This window comes from Physeter macrocephalus, chromosome 7 (genome assembly GCF_002837175.3).
Source record: "Physeter macrocephalus isolate SW-GA chromosome 7, ASM283717v5, whole genome shotgun sequence".
Taxonomy (NCBI): Eukaryota; Metazoa; Chordata; class Mammalia; order Artiodactyla; family Physeteridae; genus Physeter; species Physeter macrocephalus.
Window position 1 is genome coordinate 68676453 of NC_041220.1, and position 23361 is coordinate 68699813.

The 23361-nt window shown below is 42.3% G+C and overlaps 1 protein-coding gene across 18 annotated transcripts in view; it reads left to right on the forward strand.

The window, feature by feature from the left end:
• FRAS1 (Fraser extracellular matrix complex subunit 1) overlaps nucleotides 1-23361 on the forward strand; it is a 474502-nt gene that overhangs the window by 297883 nt on the left and 153258 nt on the right. For all 18 annotated transcript variants that reach the window (XR_003680571.1, XR_003680570.2, XR_003680569.2 and 15 more), the window contains 7 exons: nucleotides 6460-6612; nucleotides 6843-6989; nucleotides 12254-12400; nucleotides 14934-15074; nucleotides 15999-16139; nucleotides 17864-18004; nucleotides 21020-21290. Coding sequence is in view for 15 of the 18 variants with exons in the window: in XM_024115434.2 (XP_023971202.1) it covers nucleotides 6460-6612; nucleotides 6843-6989; nucleotides 12254-12400; nucleotides 14934-15074; nucleotides 15999-16139; nucleotides 17864-18004; nucleotides 21020-21290 (1141 nt within the window). In the remaining 3 variants the exon portion in view is untranslated. The remainder of the gene's footprint in view (nucleotides 1-6459; nucleotides 6613-6842; nucleotides 6990-12253; nucleotides 12401-14933; nucleotides 15075-15998; nucleotides 16140-17863; nucleotides 18005-21019; nucleotides 21291-23361) is intronic.

The following is a 23361-nucleotide window of genomic DNA, read 5'->3' on the forward strand; positions in this document are numbered from 1 at the left end:
TATCCTGTTCTGTTGCGCTTCTGGGTTTTTGCATGTTTTTCCTCTTCTTGGGACCTCTTCCAAGCTCTCTCACCCTGCCCATCTCCAGCAGCTGACTCCCACTCAGTGTCTCTGTCTCAGCCTCCTCCAGGCAGCTTTACCTGCTTCCTGGACCGAGTTGGTACCCCGTCAGAGACTTCCATGGTCCCTGGGCTTACCTGGTGGTGCAGTGGTTGAGAGTCCACCTGCCGATGCAGGGGACGCGGGTTCATGCCCCGGTCCGGGAAGATCCCACATGCCGCGGAGCGGCTGGGCCCATGAGCCATGGCCGCTGCGCCTGCGCGTCCGCCGGAGCCTGTGCTCCGCGATGGGAGAGGCCACAGCAGTGAGAGGCCCGCGTACTGAAAAAAAAAAAAAAAAAAAAAAAGAAAGAAGCCCAGCCCAAGTCCACCTCACTGTTGGATTCTTGAATATTCCACTCAGCTACCTCCAACCTGTTCCACAGGAGGGGAGGGGAGAGGCAAATTGAATGGTCTCTCTGCTTCTTCTTCCTCACCAGCTCGAAGGGTTTTTCTAGGCTGGGGTACAGAGGTGGAGAGTGTAGGAGTCGTATTGGTGGGGGAGGGCCTGTGTCTCCTAGCTCCAATTTCCACGTTCAAGTTTGTTTTTTCTTCTATCTTTCACATGTGCCCTCGGCTCTGTGCATTTGGTATCTGTGCTGGTCTGATTCTGCTAACTTTCTCTGGGAGCACATGGTGGCCCACACTCCCTGGTCCAATGAGGGATGGTTGCAGTGGATGAGGAAAGAACTCACTGGTTGATATCTCAAATTATTATGAGATTACACAGATTTCATACTTAAGTGTAATTATGTATCCAGAGTCCTTGTCCCCACCATACTGAAAGCTCTGTGAGTACAGTAGACATTTGAACAGTTTTGTTGTTTGAAAGAAAGATTTTTTAAATGCTCAGCCTCGCTTACAATAAAAGAAATCCAAACCAAAGCAACTACGTAACACCAATTTTCACCAACCAAATTAGCCAAGATCATTTTATTATTTTAAAATTTCCTTAAACAACAAGGTCTTACTGTATAGCACAGGGAACTATATTCAATATCCTGTGATAAACCACAGTGGAAAAGAATATGAAAAAGAATGTATATAAATGTATAACTGAGTCATTTGCTCTGCAGCAGTAATTAACACAACATTGTAATTCAACTATACCTCAATAAAAAATAAATTTAAAAAAATTTCCTAGAGCAGGCCAAGTTACCATGAAACAGTCTCAAGAATGTATCTTGGATGTAACTCTTTTTTAAAATAAATTATTTACTTGTTTATTTACTCATTTATTTATTTATTTTTGGCTGCGTTGGGTCTTTGTTGCTGCACGCGGGCTTTCTCTAGTTTCTGCGAGCGGCGGCTACTCTTCATTGTGGTGTGTGGGCTCCTTAATGGCAGTGGCTTCCCTTGTCGCGGAGCACGGGCTCTAGGCGCACAGGCTTCAGTAGTTGTGGCTTGCAGGATCTAGAGCGCAGGCTCAGTAGTTGTGGTGCATGGGCTTAGTTGCTTCGCGGCATGTGGGATCTTCCCAGACCAGGGCTCGAACCCATGTCCCCTGCATTGGTAGGCAGATTGTTAACCACTGCACCACCAGGGAAGCCCGACATTGTCTTTTAGCAAATAATCTAAAATGCACAAGGGTCTTATCATGGCCTTCATTATAAAAGTGGGCAAATTGGAAGTAAATGATCAAGTATAAGAAAAATGGTAAATTTTTATTTGTTTATTCAATGCTGGAATATTATACAAACCCTAAAAATGATGTTTACGCAGAGTCCCTAATGACGTGGAAATGCTGGTGGTACTGAGTTAAAAAAAAGTTATTATATGACAATATTTAATATAATCTCATCTATGTAAAAATCTACATATGGAAAATTGTACAGAAAAAGAACTAAGAGAAAAATATCCATGTTAGTAGTTATTTATTCTAAAAGGCCCACATGGGGGGATTTTTATGTTCATTTATACTATGTAAAATTGTTTTTCATATTTTCTTCCTTGGCTCACTTTGTAGTCAGAAAAATAAAACCGTAAGCTCCCTGTTTTGAGCCCCCTCTCTGCATAGAAGATCACAGTGGCCTCTGGGGCTTGAGCCTGAAGCTTGCCTACAGTTGGTACTCAGGGGGACTGGCCACTTGTAGCCTGTCACAACTGAGCAGCCTGCCCTCGGGAACGATGCTTTTCTGATTGTAAATCAGAACACTAGGATTAATCCTCAAGCCCTGTTGCTCTGATTTCTGGCTTCTTTCCCTGTACATCATAACTCATTTTGAGCTCTCCCAAGGAATTCTCTCCTGCAAAGAGATTTTGCCTTCAAGCCTCTTAAGACAAAGGTGCTTCCTAGGTTTTAGGAATTTATTTTTCTTTTCTGGTTGGTTTAATAAAAATCAGTCGACCTTCAGATTGACTCCATAGCAAGGTTTGAGAGCATATTGGTTTTGTGTGGTCTTCTGTTGGGGGCTTGTATAAGACAGAGTTGGGAAGAGAGGTTTGCAGGAATGTATTAACACGGGACCCACTCAGACTGTTGTTTTGGGGTCTATTCACAGGATTGGGTGTTCAGTATGAGTTTTTAAGCCATGGATAAATGAATAAGGAATAAATACAGGTAGCGAACAAAAAGAGTTGAACTTTGCAGACTCAAATAGTTACAGTCTCGTGTGTAATGTGAAACTGTAAACTAACTCGGATTAATGTGATGCTTTGGACAACCTGCGGTTGATTGTTTTATATTTTCAGGTGTCATTTATTGATTTCTCCTTGCCTCTGGGTACTCACTCCATCATGCAATGTGGTATGTCTGGTGATTGATCTGATGCCTCTTTTAAGGCTTAATATGGAGCCATGGAGAGAGGCAGAGGCCTTGAGTGATTATGGAGCCTCTACAACTCCCTCTTTTGTTTTTTTATTGAAGTATAATTGACCTACAACACTGTTAGTTTCTGGTACACAACACAGTGATTTGATATTTCTATACATTACAAAATGATCACCACGATAAATCTAGTTACCATCTGTCACCATACAAAGTTGTTATACTATTATTGTCTGTATACCCATGCTGTAGATTTCATCCCCATGACTTATTTATTTTGTCACTGGAAATTTGTACCTCTTATTCTCCCTCACTTATTTCACTCATCTCATCCACCCTCTCCCTTCTGGCAACTGTCTGTTTGTTCTTTCCATCTATAACCCTGTTTCTGTTTTATGTTTGTTCATTTGTTTTGCTTTTTAGATTCCACATCTAAGTGAAATCATATGGTGTTCGTCTTTCTCTATCTAACTTATTTCACTTAGCATAATACCCTAAGGTCCATCCCTGTTGTTGCAAATGGCAACATTTCATTCTTTCTATGGCTGAGTAATATTCCATTGGATATTTATACCACATCTTCTTTATCCATTCATCTACTGATGGACATTTAAGTTGCTTTCATATCTCAGCTTTTGTAAATAATGCTGCAGTGAAGATAAGGGTGTATATGTCTTTTCAATTTAGTGTTTTTGTTTTCTTCAGAAAAATACCCAGAAGTGGAATTGCTGGATCGTGTGGTATTTCTATTTTTAATTTTTTGAGAAACCTCCGTACTGTTTTCCACAGTGTCTGTACCAGTTCCCATTCTCTCTCTCTCTGTAACTCTTGAGCCCTTTCCACTGACTTTTGGTAGCTGTATACCAAAATGATGCAAACAGACATGGCTGGTTTAAGACCTCCAGAGAATGAGACTTAAGTTAGGAGGATAGAAGAAGTTAAGGGTCGTAAGGAATTTCTACACTTATCAGGCAGTCAGAGGCAGATAAGGACCAAGAGGCGCACCAGGATAAAGCATGCTAAGAGGGGAAAGAGGGTCAAAGAAGGGGGTGATCCGAAGTGTCATGTATTGCACACCTTTCAGGTGGGTTAGGAATTAGAGGAGGCCATTACATTTGGTCATTAGAAGGTGGTCAGAGACCTTTTCAAGAGCAATACAACAGTTGAATTGTGGAGGTTGAAGGCAGATTACAGTGAAGTGAGAAGTTAGGGAGGCAAGGAAGTTGGGCGGTGAAGGAAAGAAAAGAGATGGGGAGGTTGTTGAGAAAAACTTTGGGGGGAGTAGGTAATGCAGAGCATGTTTGGAGGTTGAGGTCAAGGAGAATGAAGAGAGGTGGGGTAAAAGATACACTAATGTTGCAATAATGTTCAAATAATGTTGAAAATCGGATTAAAAAATGGGGGTGGAGGAAATAGCCATTTCATCCTGTGAGGGGAGATGAAATGAAATGAAGGGTTTGGCAGGAAAGAATCAAAGGTGTTCATGCTTGATGGGCTGAGTCAAGTAGAAGGTGAAATAACTGGGGAGGATGTGGAAGGGTGGGCTGCGTGGGCTGGTGACCAGGGAAGAGTAGCAAGGGTTTCAAAGCTGCTGCCATGAGAGCAGGAAGGAGCATCCATAAACCAGCTCTAGGTGCCTTTAGAAGTAATTAATATACATCACACTCTTCATTTAAACAGCTTCTAGAGATCCCCATGATCAGACAAATCCATAAATATTTATTTATTGTACCCACAAAATATTCCAGAGATCTGCTTACTTTCTCTTCAAAGCATCCCCTTGGTGGTTATTCTTTTTCATTCCTTTAATTGTACACTAGAGAAAGCCTCAGTTAGATGCAACTAGTTTTTAGACCACTGCACACCTGCGGATCTTGTTGACGCATGCCAGAGCCCCGCACTCTGTGTAAGCACTGGCTTTAAAGAGGAAGAGGCCAAGACTTTTCAAATAATGGAGCCTCAATCAGTCATGTTTCCTGGGTTTTCAATTCTAACCTGTACCCACTCATTAAGGTAATCATAAAACGGAGTTACCACCATCTGCTCCGGCAACTTTCAAAGTGCTCCTGGCACTGTGAGGAAAGCACAGGAAAAAGAAAACAAAAAGGTTGGCATTGTGTGGAAACCGTACACTAAATCAGGGGGAAATAGCCTCCTTATCAGATTTCTCGCAATACAGCCATCATTTCCTTTATAATTTACTGAAGGGCTATAATGCGGATTAATTTGCCTCTTAGGATATCAAGAACTGTTTCTGATATTGGCAAAAGGCTGCCTGTAATTTGAAACTCCTGAAGTTCAGAGAAAGGTCAGGGCCTGTTCGCTTGTGTGCTGCTAAAAGAGGGTTTTTGCGGAGGACACTCTGGGTTCAACTTCTGGAATGGCTAGAGGTCTCAAAGGCTTCTCATGCAGATGAGTGGGTGCTGGGTATGGGACTGAGATCTCTTCTTTGGCAAAGAACACGTCTCAGATGATCAGCAGTTAAGAAAGTGTATCACTGAGGGTATGGAGAGAAAGACCTGTTTTAACAGATTTCAAGGACAGGTCATCTGTTTTATTGACAAGGATTTTTTAGTCTATCGCCAGAAATCATAATCACTATCTACAAGACTTTGGGTTGAAACAAGACCTATGCGGCCGCCGAATGGTGTTTTAGCAACTGCAAACAGTGCTTTGAATCTTACGGGGGTAGATGGACAGGACCTATAACCAGAAGTCTCTTCTCTTTCCCTAGGTCTTTACTCCCTTTTCATTTTGGGGGGTAATTCAGTATTTGTGGCTTTTCTTCCATCTTTGGGATGGAGGTTGGTAAATAGGATTTGAAGCGTTATTACCACTTAAGGTAGGACAGAGGGCATTTTCACCTCTATGGGGAGCTGCACACAACCAAGTTCTTTAATTAAAGGATGGCTCTTACACGGGTGAGAACAAGAGACAGTGCTGGCCATCCCAGATAATTAACCCTATGGATTTAATCACAACTGATACAACAGCTTCTGTGAACTGTGTATCAGGTCCTGAAAATGACTTTCCAACTCAGCTCTTTGTAACTTTACCTCTAGTTAAAGACTAAACTTTCCTCCCAATTCTATTATCAACCAACCTTAATCCACCACCGCCACCAATGCCTGAGGCTGGTTTGCTGACTCTGGAAGGCCACATTTGGGAGATGAGCCTCGTGGGGCCTCTGAGCAAGGCTTAGGAGCTCTGTGAACGAGGGGCACACGGTACCCGAGTTCTGGGAGCTCTCGGGGGATATGCTGATATGATGAGCTGTTTCTGTTATCTGGTAGTTCTTTCTATACCCCTGGCAAGTATCTATCACATGCTGCCCTAGGACTTGAAGGTTGTTCAATCGGAAAGGGATGAAAACTCAGTTGCTGTGCTGGGCCTGGCCATTTGCTAAAAACCTCAAACACGCAATTTGTACAGGTCCCAAGCTTCTACTTTACTGAGGTATACTGCCTTTGCGCTACTCTCCAGCCATCTGTGCTGCAACAGTGGTAATTGCAATCCCTTTTACCCTTGGGTGTAGAAATGAGATGCTGTGTTCATAGCATCCGTGCCTTCTCTGTGCTCCCATGTCCTCTCCAGACTGCCATCCTCTGTGCCAGCGCTGTGCAGCTGACCTCTACAACACCGGGAGCGTCTGCCTGAGGTGCCAGAATGCCCGGGACCTGCTGCTAGAAGATCTCTGTGTTCCCGATTGCCCTTCTGGATACTTCGCGGAGAGAGGAGCTTGTAAAAGTGAGTAAGTGCTGGACACAGGAGCTGGCGTGCCCCATGAGCTTCTCTTGGGCAATAGCTGAGAAGGCTGGAACATCCCGAGAGAGAGAGAGGCAGGAAGTACACTGTGGGGCAATGAACCAGACCAGCTAATGCTCTCTGCTCTGGGGCTTTTATTAACGGCTCTTGGGATGCTGCTTTGGAAGGGAATTTGGCTTCATAGGTTCTCTTTATGTCTCTTCCTTCTGCAGAATGTCACTGCTCCTGCAGAACCTGCCAGGGCAGAGGACCCTTCTCCTGCTCCTCATGTGACACCGACCTCGTTCTGTCCCATCTTGGCACCTGCAGCGCTGCCTGCTTCCCAGGGCACTATCTCGATGACAACCACACTTGTCAGCGTATGTTTTAAAAAATGAACTTTCTCTCCTTTCCTACTCTTCTGGAGTCATTGAAGGAAACAGGGATTTTTTTGCTTCCATAGTTTCACCTGGTAGCCTTTATTTTTAGAAAAGAAAGAAAATGAATCTACAAAGCATATGGATGCCATTAGCAGATTATAACTCAGATATGGGCCTAATTGGAAGTGCTGGACTAGGGATCTCCTCTGCCAGTGCCAGCTGTGTGTTCTTGGGTCAGTCATTTAACCTCTCTGTTCTCTAGTTATCTCATTAAAATCATAAAATGGTTAGTCTAGTTTATTCCTATGGTTTCTCTCAGTGATCCAATTCCAAGATCCTAAGCGGAGAGTGGAGCTCATTCTAGTATAAAGGCCTGAACCTCAGCACTTCTCTGGGTTTAATTTGTTTTTGACATGAAATTTGTTGAATACTGACCGTATGTGAGGCTTGATATGCTACAAAGTATTCAGTTTCCACCCGAACAGTAGTTTATTTTGTCTTGCATGAAAGTTACTTGTATAGATATCTTAGTTCTCAAATAAGTTAAAATATGATTAATTACCTGAGTCATGCACAAACAAAGAGTTAGGATAAATTAGGGCGAGGGCAAATCTGGGTGGAAAAAAAATTAGGAAGTGATTCACAGATGAAGGAACAGTTTCGAAATAGGCTGAGGCAGCTTGCTTTATTTCAGTCAGTAAAGGGTCAGTTGCCAAAAAACTGTGTTATACTTTTCTCATTTTGAAAATGACAGTTAATAAATACAGTACTGATATTTCAATTTTCTGTCCTAGGAAGTACCATGTTGAAGGAATTATAGAGTAATGGTTAGGAGAGTGGGCTCTAGAATCAGGTAACTAAAGTTCAAATCCTAACTGCCGCTTAACTAGCTTTGTGACCTTGAGCAGGTGAATTAACCACTAGGCCTCAGTTTCCTTTTTCTATAAAAGGGAGATTATAATAGTGCCTACCTCTAATGTTATTGCACTTAGCCCAGACCCTAGCAGAGAATAAGCTCTCAGTATAGCTACTGTTGTTATTATCATCTTCATCCTCATGTGAAATGAGAGGCAAATCAAGCAGTAAAAGATATTTATATTTTATAGATAGAAAGATAGGTATTACTGTTAGTTTATGGAGATTCTTGCAAGGATTTGCATTTGAAATGAAGTTATACGGAACCCACCATTTTGCATCATCTGTTGAGATAGATACCAAAGATAAAAATCCCTTTTGGATCAATGAAAAGAGGTTTTTTTTTTTTTTTTTTTTACTTTTGTAACAAAAACATTGCTTGGTATATATCAGCTGTCTGCCGGAATCTGTAGATTCTGTAACACAAGAGACGCGAATGAAACACTTGCATATTCTATTCAAGAGCAAAAGAGTGTTGGTGTAGAAGTAGTGACTTAGATGTATGAGGCTCTTCACTGCAGTGGAATCACAGAAATAAAAGTTCAAAAGAAAAAACAGAGTCCCCTGTACGGCTTATAGGTGGCAAAAATACGTTGCATTGAAATATTTCTCTTCTGGGAAGCTTCTGCTCTGCACAAATGCATTTGCTATGCTACCATGTAAACAAGATTTTATAGACTATTTCAGTTAAATTAAGCATCTTCTAACCTTAGTCCTTTGCTAAAGCTTAGGTTTCCTTCATCCAAAGACTGAGTAAGGTATGCCCCTAAGTTGGGCTATTTGAGTTTCTAATACATAAAAAAAAAATCTACAATGTCCCTTTCTAATGCTCATCATTATAGATAATTATAGGCCTGACAATTTTAGGAATTGTGCAGTAAAGGGCTTTTAAGGAAACATAATCAACATTAAGGGGAGACATTAATAACCATATTATAGAAGAAAGTAAGAGCTTCAGAGCTGTCTAGATTCTGGTTACAGGAACCTTTAGAAATTGCATACTGAGCTCTAAAATTTCAGGATAGCTAGTTGAGAAAGAACTTTAAATAAGAGATGATAAATGAGGTTCTCAGTACTTGAAACCGTAGTGCCCTAGAGTAGGAGGAAGACTCCAGCGCACCTGAGCCAACCTTGCACCCAGGGCAGAGATTCTCTCTCACCCCCTCACAGGATGCTACAGATGAGGAAGGAAGCCAGGTGCATCGGTGGGGATGAGGGCTGTTTCTCATCAACCCTAGAGCTTCCTTCTGGAGCAGTGTAGAATGGCTCCTCCCTCATTCACATGCTTCCCTTCCAAAGTCTGACATTAGCTTGGACTTCTCTGCTCTGAGCAGGACTGGAGTCGGTGGAGTACTGAGCAGAAAGGGAGGACCGTCTCAGAGGTACAGTAGAAAACAGGGAGGGAGAATGGGCTTCATAGGCTGTGAGGTTCCCTCCTCCTCAGTGAACGATAGTTAAAGTATCAATACATCTCTGCTTCCCTCACTGCTTTCTGGTCCCCTAGGCCCCTTCTTCACTGTCCTCTTAGCACTTCCCATGGGGTCACTGACCTCGGAGAGCTGCACCTGCTACTCCAGACGTTGTCACACCAACGTGACTGCAGTAAGACCAATACCCTCTGGTCTGAATATTGTAAGAGGGAGAAAAGGCTCCTCACCCACACTCCTCTGAACGGGTAAGCTAGAACCCAAGGGGTTTGGTTATGTGCAGAACTACTTTGAGTGAGACAAGGTCACTTGGGGATTGCCTTGGAGACGGCTGAGGGGTTCGATTAAAGAGGAAGAAGCGTTTGAAGAGAAATGACGGAAGCCCCCTGCTTCTTAGTGTGACACCACTGCACCCCTCCAAATCCTCCATATAAGTCTTTTAACATCTCCAAATGCTCGGCGGGACCCCATTTCTTTTGGGAGTCAGTGAAGGAGCTGAGTTATGCTTTGGGAATGAGAGACTTCATAGAAGGATTCAAGACCACGGAGGCAGACAGAAGCTTGAGGAAGTAAACTACAAGAAACTCTCAGCTGTCAGTACAGGGGCCTTGTTTTGCAGCTCCATGTCCAGCAGGGCGTCCAGCTGACACTGAGGTTACGTGAAGGCTCTTCAGTTTAAGATCGTGTTAGTTTCTTTAGTAACCATACCAACTTTTAGTAAGCTTTCAATCAACTAAGATTCTTAGATCATTTTTTATAATAATGCTTTCTAAACAGGCCTTCTGTCCCCTATGTTTGTACAATTGGTTATAGAACATAAATGCAGGACTTTACTTACAGTTTAGTTTATTTCGTCTGATTACTTTTAGTTTATTGATACAATGGGCCAAAATAAGTTTGAGTTTTTCTTTCAGCTGGTGAAACTTAACTATGCATGTATCCTATGTAAGTGTATGTGTCATATTTAAATATCATTAGCATAATTTCTTTGTTTTCATTAAAGTAATTAATAAAAATATTGGCCAACTAAGAAATTAAGACTTCATCATAATACTCTACTAAAGACATTCATTTCCAATTACAAAGATTTACTGACAACTTTCTGAGTATGTATTTCAACCATCTTCATATCCGCTTACAGCTGGTAGACCACACTTCATTTTTGTATTCACAAGTTTATATTTAGGGTTTTTGTCAAACCCTTTGGCAAAGTTAAGATACAACATGTGTAGAAATCCTGCCTCCCCAAAGGATAAAAGTTTAGTCTCATATAAGTTTCCAACAATAAAAATATTTTTTTCTAATATTTTCAAACTGTTTGAAAATCCAGTCTAGAATTTTCCTAGGACCTTTAATTACAAGTCTACATACTCTAACAAATATTTTATACCAGTGGCTTTTCTTGTAGGTGAAACAAAAGGAGTTTCTTTTTATTTTAGAGGGAGGTCATTTTTCTGCACTGTGCCACACACTTTGATATCCTTTAGCACTAAAACTCACATGATCACTCTCTAGACTTTTCCTCTGACACATGCTGAGAGAAAATTTTAGAGGGAGGCCGAGATGCTAGTGCTTGAGTATATATAATTACAATATCTGGCTTCTTTCACTTATGTTGCAAGTATTTATTGAACACCAACAAAATTACAGATAACCAGCTAGGTGCTGGGGTCTATTGCAAGGAACAACAGAAACCTAGTCTTCGCTTTCATGAAGCTTACCGCTGTAAAGGATACAGATGGTAAATAATTGCTGAAATTGAACATTTTTATGTATGGCACGAATGAAAGGTATAAAAACAGTACCTGGGAGACCTGTTCTAGACTGGAGAGTCAGGGAAGGCCTTCTTGAAGAAGAGACTGAAGAATGAGTAAGAGTTAAAGACAAGAGACTTGGAGATTATATTGAGAGGATTCAAATATGTGTATTATGATTTCTAGGTAGAAAGAATGGAGGGAATGATGGAGAAGCAATATTTACAGAAATGATGGCTGGAATTTTTCCAGGACTGAAGAAAGATATGAGTTCATAGATGAAAGTGTCCTCTGACACCTGAGAAGTATGAATTAAAAAAATCACTCTTACAGATACGTGGAAAATAGAATGCAAGGCAGTCAAACCAATTAGGAGGCTATGACAGTGGTCTAGGAGGAGATGATGATGGCTTGGACGTATTGGCATTTGTGGATATGGAGAAAAGCAAAAAGTTCTGAGAATTATGTAGGAGAGTTCAAACAAATAAGATCCAGTAAGTAATTGAATTAGGAGTGAGAGAAAGGGAGGTGCCAGGAGAGACTCTAAGGTTTCTAGCATGAACAACTGAGTCAATGGAGAAATGCTAGTTGTTGAATCAGGCAGAGATGGAAGCATGACCAGATTTGGAGATCATCCCTGAATGCCTAAATTAAGTGACTGCTAAGAATTACAACTGAGCAAGTCAGTAAGCCAGGTCACTTTAAAGTCCTTCGTATCTTAAAATATGGGATTTCCTGAGCTCCAGAATAAGTTGATGCCTAATTTTAATCTTGGTATCAGACAAAAATCTGAATCTACATCTTAAACTGTAGGGGCCTTGATTCCTTAAGAAGCAAGGTTCCAATGACACTCTGGACTGTCATTCCAGAGATCTTGGAATAAGTATAAATTAATCCTGTTGCTGAGTCACAGGGCAGTTTGGATGTGGGATTTCTGTTCTTGGGTTTATAATTTATCTTCTCTGGAAAATAAAAGTACCCTCTTTGATTTTGGAAAACAAGAGTAACATTTTCTGTTTCTGTTGATCGCAGGGTAGGGTTCTGAGCCGTGATTTAAAAATAGGTTGGAGCGAGGCTCTGTGCCTTTGCAGCATCTGTCTAGGTTTGATCAGTGCTTCAGCATTTGCAATTGTAATCACCTGGTCATTTTCTTTTCCTGTCTGCTCAGCATGCGACCCACACTGTGGAAGCTGTGATTCACAGGCCAGCTGTACCTCCTGCCGAGATCCAAACAAGGTCCTGCTCTTTGGAGACTGTCAGCATGAGAGCTGTGCCCCACAGTACTATCTTGACTTCTCCACCAAGACATGCAAAGGTAAAGCTTTTCCGGAATTGCACGAGTCTTCTACTTGTCGATGCCCCTTTACTAGAGAAGTCTGCTCCCACATTGGGAAAATACTGTCATAAGATGTTTAGACTTTCTCTGATGAAAAGTCACTATGTATGTATGTATGTATTAAGCAAATATTTTTCTCTATCTACCAGGTACTAGATATTATGCCAGGTCTTAGTAACTAGACCAGAGATGGCAAACTGGAAACCCTCAGGTTGTATTTAATCCAAGACAGGGATTTGTGGTTTTGTTTTTTGGTTTTTTTTTTGATCCACTGAATTTAACAGCGTTTTAAAATTTTTAATTCTTTGCCTTTGAAAAATCAGAAGACTGCACATACAAAAATTGAGATTTTCAGTTTCTTTTGAAAAAGTCAGAAGGTTTAGCAGTACTGGATTTGCATTCCCACAGTGCAGCAGTAGGTTGATGAGTAGCTGTCATCTCTGTTGGGTAGAGCATGATCTCCTAAGGGTGCCACAGTGTCCACCATTCCCTGTCCTATCACACCAGGCCTATTTCAAAGAGTTACATTGCCTTCCTGGGCCCTGTAGGCATTTGCGTTTACAACTCTAGGCTGCCAGACTCTAAGCTTAATGAGGACAGGAGTTGTGTTTGATTTGTTCATCTCTTGCTTAACATACTTTAATGAGTGAAGACACAGCCCCTGCCTTCCAGGAGTTTATAAGCAAGCATTGTCAAAAACTGAGTACTACCTTTTACCTTGTTTTCCAGTGTTTAACATTATTGGAGCTTATGCTCTTCAAATGGCAGGACTCAGCAAGCGGAAAGACAGAATTAAAGGATGGATTTCCCTCGCTCCGGTTCCATTTCCCTTCTCCATTCCTCCATTCCACATTCCCCCCACCCACCCCTCCGACCTTTCCAATTCTGCCAGAGAAGCTAGGGCTCAGATATGGAGGTCAAACATCTGTCAAGTAAACTTGGGATGCTTTAAGGTTTTGCAAAATTGCATACGTTCCATTCCAAGAAATTCTACTTGGTTGTTAACTGAGGCGGTCTGCTGTGCTCAAGACCACAGAACCTTTTCTAGTTTTTCCCTTCTAACCAGTGGTTGTCAGTCTGTGGTGAAAAACAAGATTATCACAAATCCTCCCCGTTGTAAATGAGTTCATAACTATGCTGGCAGTTTTCAAGGCTCTGTTTTAGTCATTTTCCCTCAGGACTGATTCAGTCAAATAAATGAGTGAGATTAACTTTATAAATCTTCTTGGAAGCATGTGTACCATCGTGCACATTTACCTGCTTCTTTGGGACTTAGAGATCCTGCATCAAAGGGGAGAGAAAGGTGACTAATGAGAGGTTTCCCCAGCTTCTTAGAGGAGAGGGACGGTGGGGTGAGGCAGTGCCGAGTGGAGATACGTTCTCCAAGGAAACCAGTTCAGCAGCAAACATTTATTAAACTGCTGTGTGCCAGGCACTGTGCTGAGTTCCTTAAATTCATTATTCCATTTAATCTTCACAGTAGCCTTATGAAATAGGTGCTATTCTTATCCCTGTCTTACAGATAAGGAAACTGAGGCTCAAAAAGCTTAAGGAAAGTGTGCAAGACATGCAGATAAAAAGTGCCAAAGCCATGACTTGAATACAGATTTACCTGACTTCAAAAACAAGTACTTAATCCTGCTATTTTGTCCCGTCTTCCATGCACAAAGGACTTAACCTTACCAGCTAGAACTCTGCATTTTAGGACTGCAAAATTGCCCATCCAAATTGCCTGGGCCATCAAGAACAACAACCACAACAACTAGCATAGTCACAATGACAAAAACCATAGCCGCAGCACCCTGTCTTCCTGGGCCTGACTCGGTAGTTCTGGTGTCGAACCTGATGATCTGTATTTCTAACCACCCCCCTGAATTACTTGGGTGCACATCTATGGCTGGGAGCCCCTAGAACATAAACGTCTTGAGGGCAGGGTCTACACCTGCCACACGAGGTTCAGGGCTATACATCCTGTCAGTGCTTGTTTCAGTGAATGAACATGTAAAGGAGTCAGCTCTGCTCTAAATGAGATCTGTTATTTCAGGAACTCCTTTATTTCTGGACAGTTCGTTTACACCCCTTGTAAGTCTGATGTCATTGGTTCTTTCTGTTGTGCTGGTTCAACGCCTGATTTTTGAGAGGAAGAGAGTCACGTGGCTGGTGTCAGTGGAGAGAGCAGATGCATTCTTCGTTGAGTCTCTGACATCCTTTACCTATTGGCATTTGGAGGAGGTCAGATGAGGTTTGTGGGAGCAAATAGGCCACTCCCTGGAACAGGCTTGGCATGAAGGAGCGATCCTTGTACGCGACGTGTCTAACGTAATTAGGAAACACTCAACCTCAGAGGGGCATTCAGGCTACTACAAGCAGAGCCTCGTTAGAGCTCACTTATCTGACATCTCTTATGTTGTCCTCACTCACCCCATGCAGCTGCAGCCAGTGTCCTCATAAATTAGTCTCTGGGACTGAGGGTGGACAGAAAGGAAGCTGATCAAAGGAACTTTCTTTCTAGAGTGTGATTGGAGTTGCAATGCGTGTCGCGGGCCTCTGAGGACAGACTGCCTGCAGTGCATGGATGGCTATGTTCTCCAGGACGGGGCCTGTGTGGAGCAGTGCTCACCATCATTTTACCGGGACCTGGGCCTCTGCAAGAGTAAGTGTCTGGAGCCCTTGCTCTGTGCTCATCCAAGCTTCCGCCCACCTCTGTATTTTACTGTTCTGAGAAGGAGCCTGTGGCCAGTTTCCTCTCTGGCTTTTTATCCAATTTCTTGTTTCTTTCCTAAGAGTTTTTCTTTGTTCTAATGCAAATGTCCGCTCTTTCCTTCTCCCATGCCCCAGTACAACATTTGCCAAATTTGAGTTCCACATGGGAATCTTGCAGGTATATGGCCACACAAACAGATATGGTTTGACCATTAGTTTTGGATTTCCTTAAAACTTGAACAGTCCTGTGCTCCAGATGGAGAGGTCTGCACGCTCTGGTCATTTGAGCACATGGAAAGAGTGTCTTATCCCACCATCTGCCCTCCCACGACCCTCCCAATACCATAGGTCTAACCGTCGCCTTTCTCTGCCTCAGTACCCCCTTCAGACTCAATTTAATGCCGCAAAATCTTCACACCCTGGAATGCCCACCCAAAGTGCACAGGCAGCATTCCTGGGAGCATCCTTGGGTGATACCCTGAGAACCGACCAGGTTAGTCAGGAAAGACTGACACTTCAGTGAAGCAGTGCAGGGAGCCAAGGACTAGTTAATAATAATGATAATGGCTGATATCTGTCAATTTATAGTTTGCATAGTAGTTTTCATTATGTAATTTGATCTTCATCCAAGGAGCTGGGTGGGGCAGTGTGTTCTCTGCTTTTTATAGGAGAGAACGCTGAGGCTCAGAGACGTGGAGTGACTAGTGCCAAGTCAGCCAGCTGGTAAGCGTGGCAGTCACAATTAGAAGCCTGGCTCCTTGACTCCCAGTCTGCTGCTTTGCTCAGCACACCGGGTTGTACTGCCCCATCACGAGGGCCAGGAGCCCCTTGGAAAGCCATGCACATTCCTGTTGACTTGACTTGTGTCTTCCAGGCTGTGACAGCCACTGTCTCCAGTGCCAGGGTCCCCATGAGTGCACCCGCTGTGAAGGGCCATTTCTCCTCTTGGAAGCCCAGTGTGTCCAGGAATGTGGGAAGGGGAACTTTGCAGATCACTCAAACCACAAATGCACAGGTAACTTGGAGACTGGGCTGTGTTCTCTGGAAAGAAGTGAGGGCAGCAAGGAAGTCAGGTGTGCTGATTCTCAGGTAACCAAGGAGAATCTGAATTAGCAGCAGAATGAAAACCCAGGGAGTTTGGCCTAAGTAAGTGATGGCTTCTCGTGCACACCTGTCAATGGCTGGCTAAATAGAATATGGAAGTGCAGGCCAATAATTCTCTTGCACAAATCAATATTGTCCCTAAAGGTCTGTATGGAAACAAAGTCAATATTTCATGGAATGTAAAGCTTATATTGAACTGAGGTGTGGTGTCCATTAAGAGCGGGTCAGGGGCTTCCCTGGTGGTGGCGCAGTGGTTGAGAGTCCGCCTGCCGATGCGGGGAATACGGGTTCGTGCCCCGGTCCGGGAAGATCCCACATGCCGCGGAGCGGCTGGGCCCGTGAGCCATGGCCGCTGGGCCTGGGCGTCCGGAGCCTGTGCTCCGCGACGGGAGGGGCCCCAACAGTGAGAGGCCCGTGTGCTGCAAAAAAAAAAAGAGCCGGTCAGCCCCATTGGCATGGGCCCAGGGTTTTCAGTGCGTAGACTACATTACCAGTGACTCCGATATTGCCATAATATCCTTGAGGAGTAGGATTTCTGGGGACAATTTAGTGAGACACATTGAACTTTTGTTATTAAACTAAAGTTAAACCCAAAATCTTAATCTCCTTGTCCATTGAGTTATTCACAAAGAGCTTCCTCCGTTTGTTCTCATCATTTCCATCAAAACTTGGCAAGGTGTGCCCCACTTTAAAGAATACCTGATATTTAATAATAATGCCATTACCTAGGCATGGCATTTTATATTTCCTCAAATTTCCTTCATCTGCATTATCTCATTTAACATTCACAATGACTTGGTAAAATATGGCAGACACTATGAATCCTGTTTTACAAACGAAAAAAAAGAAAGAGCATTAAGAGTATTAACCAGGGTAACATAAAGTCAGATATAAAACTCAAATTTTCTGATTCTAATTCAGGGCCCTTTAAACTATCCTGTGCCACCTCTCTATAACAGCATCTCAACTGAGGAAGCAGAATAATTAGGCAGTAAACACTTGATTTATAGAAGCTTATTAACTTGATTCAAAGAAATAATCTATGGTCTTTTAAATAGCTTGCTCTCCACATGCATTTAAAATAATAATAATAAAAATAAGAATAGCAGTGATAGTAGTACATTTGAGTCCTTTCACGTGCCTGATACTGTTCTAGTCACTTCGTGTTATATATAGCCCATGTGATCCAACCAACCGTCATTTCATTAGGTGCTATTACTATCCCCATTTTTAAGATGAGAACATTGGACCACAGACTGTTAAACAACTTGCCCGAATTCAGCAGCCGTTAAGTGGTAGAAGAGGAACAGTACCCGACAGGGTTTATGCTCTTAATCCCTATAAACTGCCTCCCTTACAAGTCAGTACTGTTAACTTTTTAAACAAACCATTTATGTGCAACATGTTCAGGTCATAGTGTGGAAAGCAAGGGTGCTCCTTCCTGTTCACTTTCCTTTCCAGGGTAGGAAATTTCATTTCTATGAAATTCTGCAGGAAACTGTGGGAATTCTCGTTTGCTACAGCTGGGGGTCAAATGTTGCTGTGCTCGCACTCTTCATTTCTTTATCACTGGTGGCCCCCTCTGGGTGCCTGTGCCTTTGTCCTGCCTCATTCTGTGTGTCCTCTCTTCGATAGCCTGCCCCTGGGGGTGCTTGCAGTGTAGCCACAGAGACCGGTGTCACCTCTGTGACCATGGGTTCCTTCTGAAGAGTGGCCTTTGTGTTTCCAAGTGTGTTCCCGGCTTCCCTGACCACTCCTCTAATGAAACATGTGCTGGTAAGTGCTTCCCCTCCGATGCTCTGGTGAAGTCACCTGTAATTTCTCCACGCGGAGGCTGAGTTTGCAGATACGATTGGCTCGTGTGGTACAAGATGCAGGCTTTCCATTCTCGGGAAACCCCTGGTGCTGCTATGGAATAAGGGACTGTTTATAGAACATGGAAAATTGGGAAAATTCAACTTCTAAGATCTTTGGAAGGGAAAAAGAAGCAATCTGTGCTTTAAAAATCACAGCTATCAGATCAGAAATTTGGCATAAAACTTAGTTGTGTTCCTGAACTACAGCCACGTTATAGAAAATTATACTTACAGATATAATTTATTATATTTATATAAACATGTAGAGCTATTATGCCAGGGTGTAATGATGCATCCTTTGTGCACACACTGGAGATAAATGATAAGTAATTAATGAATAGTGTGAGGAGCTTGCCCCATTAGGTTCACATGTTGGAAGTGGATGGATTTCAAGCCACCCTGTTTGCCACTAAGAATTAGGTAACACGTTAAGGAATGGAGCTATTCTTGTCCAACACATCCATGGACGCTTTACCTTAAATGACAAAGAGAAACAAATTTAAATTCAGGCTTAATTTTGAACCCCAAAACTTTTCCAGGTGAATGAGGTTGGGAGTTATATTATAGCTGAGCATTGCTTGGCTTCTGAGTGTCCTTCATCAATAACATGAATCATGTTTGATCACCTGCAGTCAATCATATTTTTCATGTCTATATTTCTGACCTCTAATGATATTAAGACTTCCTATGAAAGAAAATATCTTTGGCTTATTTCATTAGGATCCTTCTGGAAACCCCAAGTACAATACTTGAGCGTCAGCTTACCCCACTTGGGATGTAATACAAGTCAACTTGTGAAAATGAATTCAACTTTCATTGGAGTAATTTTACATTAGAAGTAGTCCCCCTGAAACGTGGCATTCCTAAACTGCCCTGTCTGACCTACTTGTAAAAGGAAGAAGTGCTACCGGTTAAAGTCCAGGCAAAACGACTTGCAGGAGACAGGATGAATTCCATATCAAGGTCGGAAATCCTAATTCATCCATCAGATGTTTCCTATGGACAGAGATCGTATATTTTTAAAACAACGTATATATTTCACATGAATTCTGAGTAAGCCACTGATAATCCTCCTTCATGGTAGATTAACTGGTGCTGTTCTTACAAATGGTATCAGACACTTGACCCTTTTCTTGCCCTTGGTGGGTCTGATGGTCAGATATGACAGATGTATTAGGATAGGACTGTGGTTCTCAAATGTGGCAGCCTGTTAGGATTACCTGGGGAGCTTGTAAAATCACTAAGGTCCCACCCCAGAACATCTAAGTCAGAATCTCTGGTGGTGGAGCCTAAGTATCAGGATTGTTTTAAGAGATCACTATGTGATTCTTTATTGTTATTATTACTGAGATATAATTCACCCTTGAAAGTATACAATGAATTCTATTGTATACCATAGAATTCACCCTGGAAAGTATACAATGAGTCTTTAGCATATCCACAATGTTATGAAACCATCATCACTGTCTAATTCCAGGTCATTTTAATCACCCTAAAAAGAAATCCAATAACCATTAGTAGTCTCTCTCCACTGCCCTGTTGCCTTAGCCCTTGGTAACCACTGATCTACTTTCTGTCTGTATAGGTTTGTCTACTCTAGATATTTCACATAAATGGAATCTTACAATATGTGGCCTTTTACATCTGGCTTCTTTCACTTGGCATGATATTTTCAAGGTTCCTCCATGTTAGAACATATATCAGTATTTCTTTTTATGGTTGAATAATAACTGCATCATATGCATTTACCACATTTTGTTTATTCATTCATCAATTGATGTTTGATTGTTTTGATTATTTCCACTTCGGGCTATTATGAATAACACTGCTGTGAACATTCATGTACCAGTTTTTGTAAGGACATATGCTTTCAGTACTCTTTGGTATATGCCTAGGAGCGGAATTGCTGGATCATATGGTAGCTGTGTGTTTAATTGCTTGAGGAATGGCCAGACTGTCTTCCCAAGCAGCTGTACCATTTTACATTCCCACCAGCAATATATGAGATTTCTAGTTTCTCCACACCCTCAGGAATACTTTTTATTGTCCTTCCTAGTAGGTATGAAGTGATATCATCTTGTGATTTTGATTCAAATTTCCCTGATGACTGATGATGTTGAGCACCTTTTTTTTTTTTTTGCGGTACGCGGGCCTCTCACTGCCGTGGCCTCTCCCGTTGCGGAGCACAGGCTCCGGACGCGCAGGCTCAGCGGCCATGGCCCACGGGCCCAGCCGCTCTGCGGCACGTGGGATCCTCCCGGACCGGGGCACGAACCCGTGTGCCCTGCATCGGCAGGCGAACTCCCAACCACTGCGCCACCAGGGAAGCCCCGATGTTGAGCACCTTTTCATGTGCTTATTGGCCTTTTGTGTATCTTCTTTGGAGAAATGCCCGTTCAAATTCTTTGCCTATTTTAAAATTAGGTTATTTGTCATTTATTGAGTTGTGAGAATTCTTTATATATTCTGGATATAAAAGGGATATACAAGTCCCGTTTCAGATATGTAATTTGCAAGTATTTTCTCCTATTCTGTGGATTGTCTTTTCACTTTCTTGCCAGTGTCCTTTGTTATTAAAAGCACAAAAGCTTTTAATATTAATGATGTCCAATACATCTGATTTTTACTTTTGTCACTTGTTTTCTCTGTGTCATATCTAAGAAAGCATTGCCTAATTTAAGATTACCAAGATTTTCTCCTATATTTTCTTCTAGGAGTTTTATCATTTAATATTGAGACCCTATGTTATTCTCATGTGCATCCGGGATGGGAACCACTGTATTAGAAGGAGTTTTATGGAATACGATAGCCTAGAGTTTCATCTTTGTAGCTCTGAATGAACATTACAAGTCTATTTCTTTAAATAATAATAATAGTAATAAAACCTAATTAGTGACTGTACCAAGCCTGACCTTTGGATTCATATTTTTTCCAGGTGAAATACACACCCCTAGTCTTCATGTGAATGGTTCCCTCACCCTTGCAATTGGTTCAATGAAGCCACTGGATTTTCTCCTCCTGAATGTTCAAGACCAGGATGGCTGGGTCGAAGACCTCCTGTTCCATGTGGTGAGCACTCCCACCAATGGTCATCTCGTGCTCTCGAGGAATGGAAAAGAGGTTCAGCTCGACAAGGCTAGCCACTTTAGCTGGAAAGATGTGAAGGAGAAAAGAGTGCGTTTTGTGCACAGCAAAGAAAAGCCCAGGTGACCCAGAGTTCTGTTGTTTTCCTCCTGCCACCTTTCCATCGGTGCTCTGCACCCCACACCCCCTTCTCAGTAGCTCTCCCTTTTCTTCTGGGGAAGATCGATACTCCACAAAGGCCAATGCTTTCAGCTGCCTGTCATCATATCACTAATTGTTCAGAGAGAGTGCTTCTGTTAGAGGCATTTTAATTTTATCACATAATTATGGGTAATTCTCTGATGTGATGGGAAAGTTCCTAGTACAATTACCCAGTATTTTGGCCCAGGATAAACAAAATCGCTTATATACCCAGATGCTGCAGCTGCTTCTTCAGCATTAGGGTACTATACCGGGAGGAGGGAGTGGCTAGAGGATGGAGTGCATACTTTTCAAGGTGTTGTATGGTTCCTAGAATTTCAGAGTTGGAAGGAAACTAAGAGTCACGGTTAACTTGTTATTATCCACTTTATGGGACTAAATGTGGCTCATTTTTAAGCCTGATCCAGTTTTCTTCTGATGCCTAGCACACTTCTGGCTGTCTTCCCCACCCCAGCTGACATATGCTTCAGGAATGCAGTTGAATGTTAACGCTAACCCAAGCAAACAGAGCCATATAATTAGCAGAGTAAATCTACTAAACAGAAATCAGGGAATGCACCCCAAAGATTAGCCTCTTGGATTATCCTTCACTGCTCTGCTTCATTAGTGCAGATCATTCAGAGTGGACTACATGTGTAAACAGGGAGTTGAAACCCATGGAACAGTGATAAAGGATGTGGTGAATATCTTCTACTGTCACCACTAAATTTGAGATTTTTAAAAAAATGTTTAAGGTCTGGGCTAGGAGATAAGTGGGGAGAAAAGTGGATCACGTGTTCCCTATTGCAGTTCAGAGCCAGTGATGCCAGTAACCTCAAAAGACCCATCTTACAGGAATAGGAACAACCAATATTTACTGAGTGCTAACTGTGACCCAGCCGTTGTGTTATGCACTTTATGTGAATTATGTATATTTATGATCCTAGGCTATAGATAGGGAAACTGAGGCCTTGAGCGTGTAAGTAATCTTGCTCAAGCCTCACAGCCTATGAGTGCAGAGCTGAGACTCCAACCTAAAGCTCTCTGATTCCACACCCCATGCCTTCAGCCACTATGATTTCTGCCTCCTTAATAGTACTAGGAATAAAGGGCATGCTTCCATCCTCCAGGGGCAAAAGATCATTGCATAGGAAAATACTGCTCCAGAGATGGAGCTTAAAACTCTGGTGTCTGATGCCATAGAATCACTCTTCAAATTTGTGCTCTATCTTCTTCATTCATTTTCTTTCAAGTATAGTTCTTAGGTGTTTGCATCACACACAGACAGACACATATATACACAGCTCCGTACCTGTAGTCATATGTCTCGGAATCACTTGTGAAGTGTGTAAAGTACATAAAAGCTCCACAGAAAACCAAACTTAAGCCTCTTGTCTGTTTAACCTCTTTAATCTCTCACCACCTGTTTCTTTCCAGAGTCAGCTTTGCACCCCTAAACGGGACCAAGAGTGGCAACTATTTTGCAGGGATTTCTTTCAATACTCTTTTTATTTTTTAGTACCCATTTTAACATTGGATCTTCTTTTTTATCTAAAATTTTTTTAAAAAGAAAGAATGAGAGGAATAGTAAAACAAGGTTGGTAGAAACTCATGGAAAAGGGAAATTATATGTCTCTAAATGATACAAAAACAAAAGGGTCAACCTGCCATGTTGGCTTGTGGTTGTTTATCCCCATGAAAATGCCCACCGTGATTCTTTAGGATTGGCTTTCTTTGGGTTGGAATGCCCCTGTGGAGTGCAAGATGACTCGGAAATACAGTCCTAGTGGCCCTGATAAGCTGGCGTGGCTGAGAGGCTGAACACAATTATTGGAACCTCAGTGCCACCAAGCTCGTTTTTCCCCAGTAGGTTGGGAGTAACCATCCTTTCTTTCTGCATACTGCTTCTACCATCACCTGCATTCTCTTGAAGTCTGGAGGTGGGAGTGGATAGGGTCAGGATTTAAATGGGACAGAAAATGAAAGGGATAATGGAATGAGAGGGAAGACAAG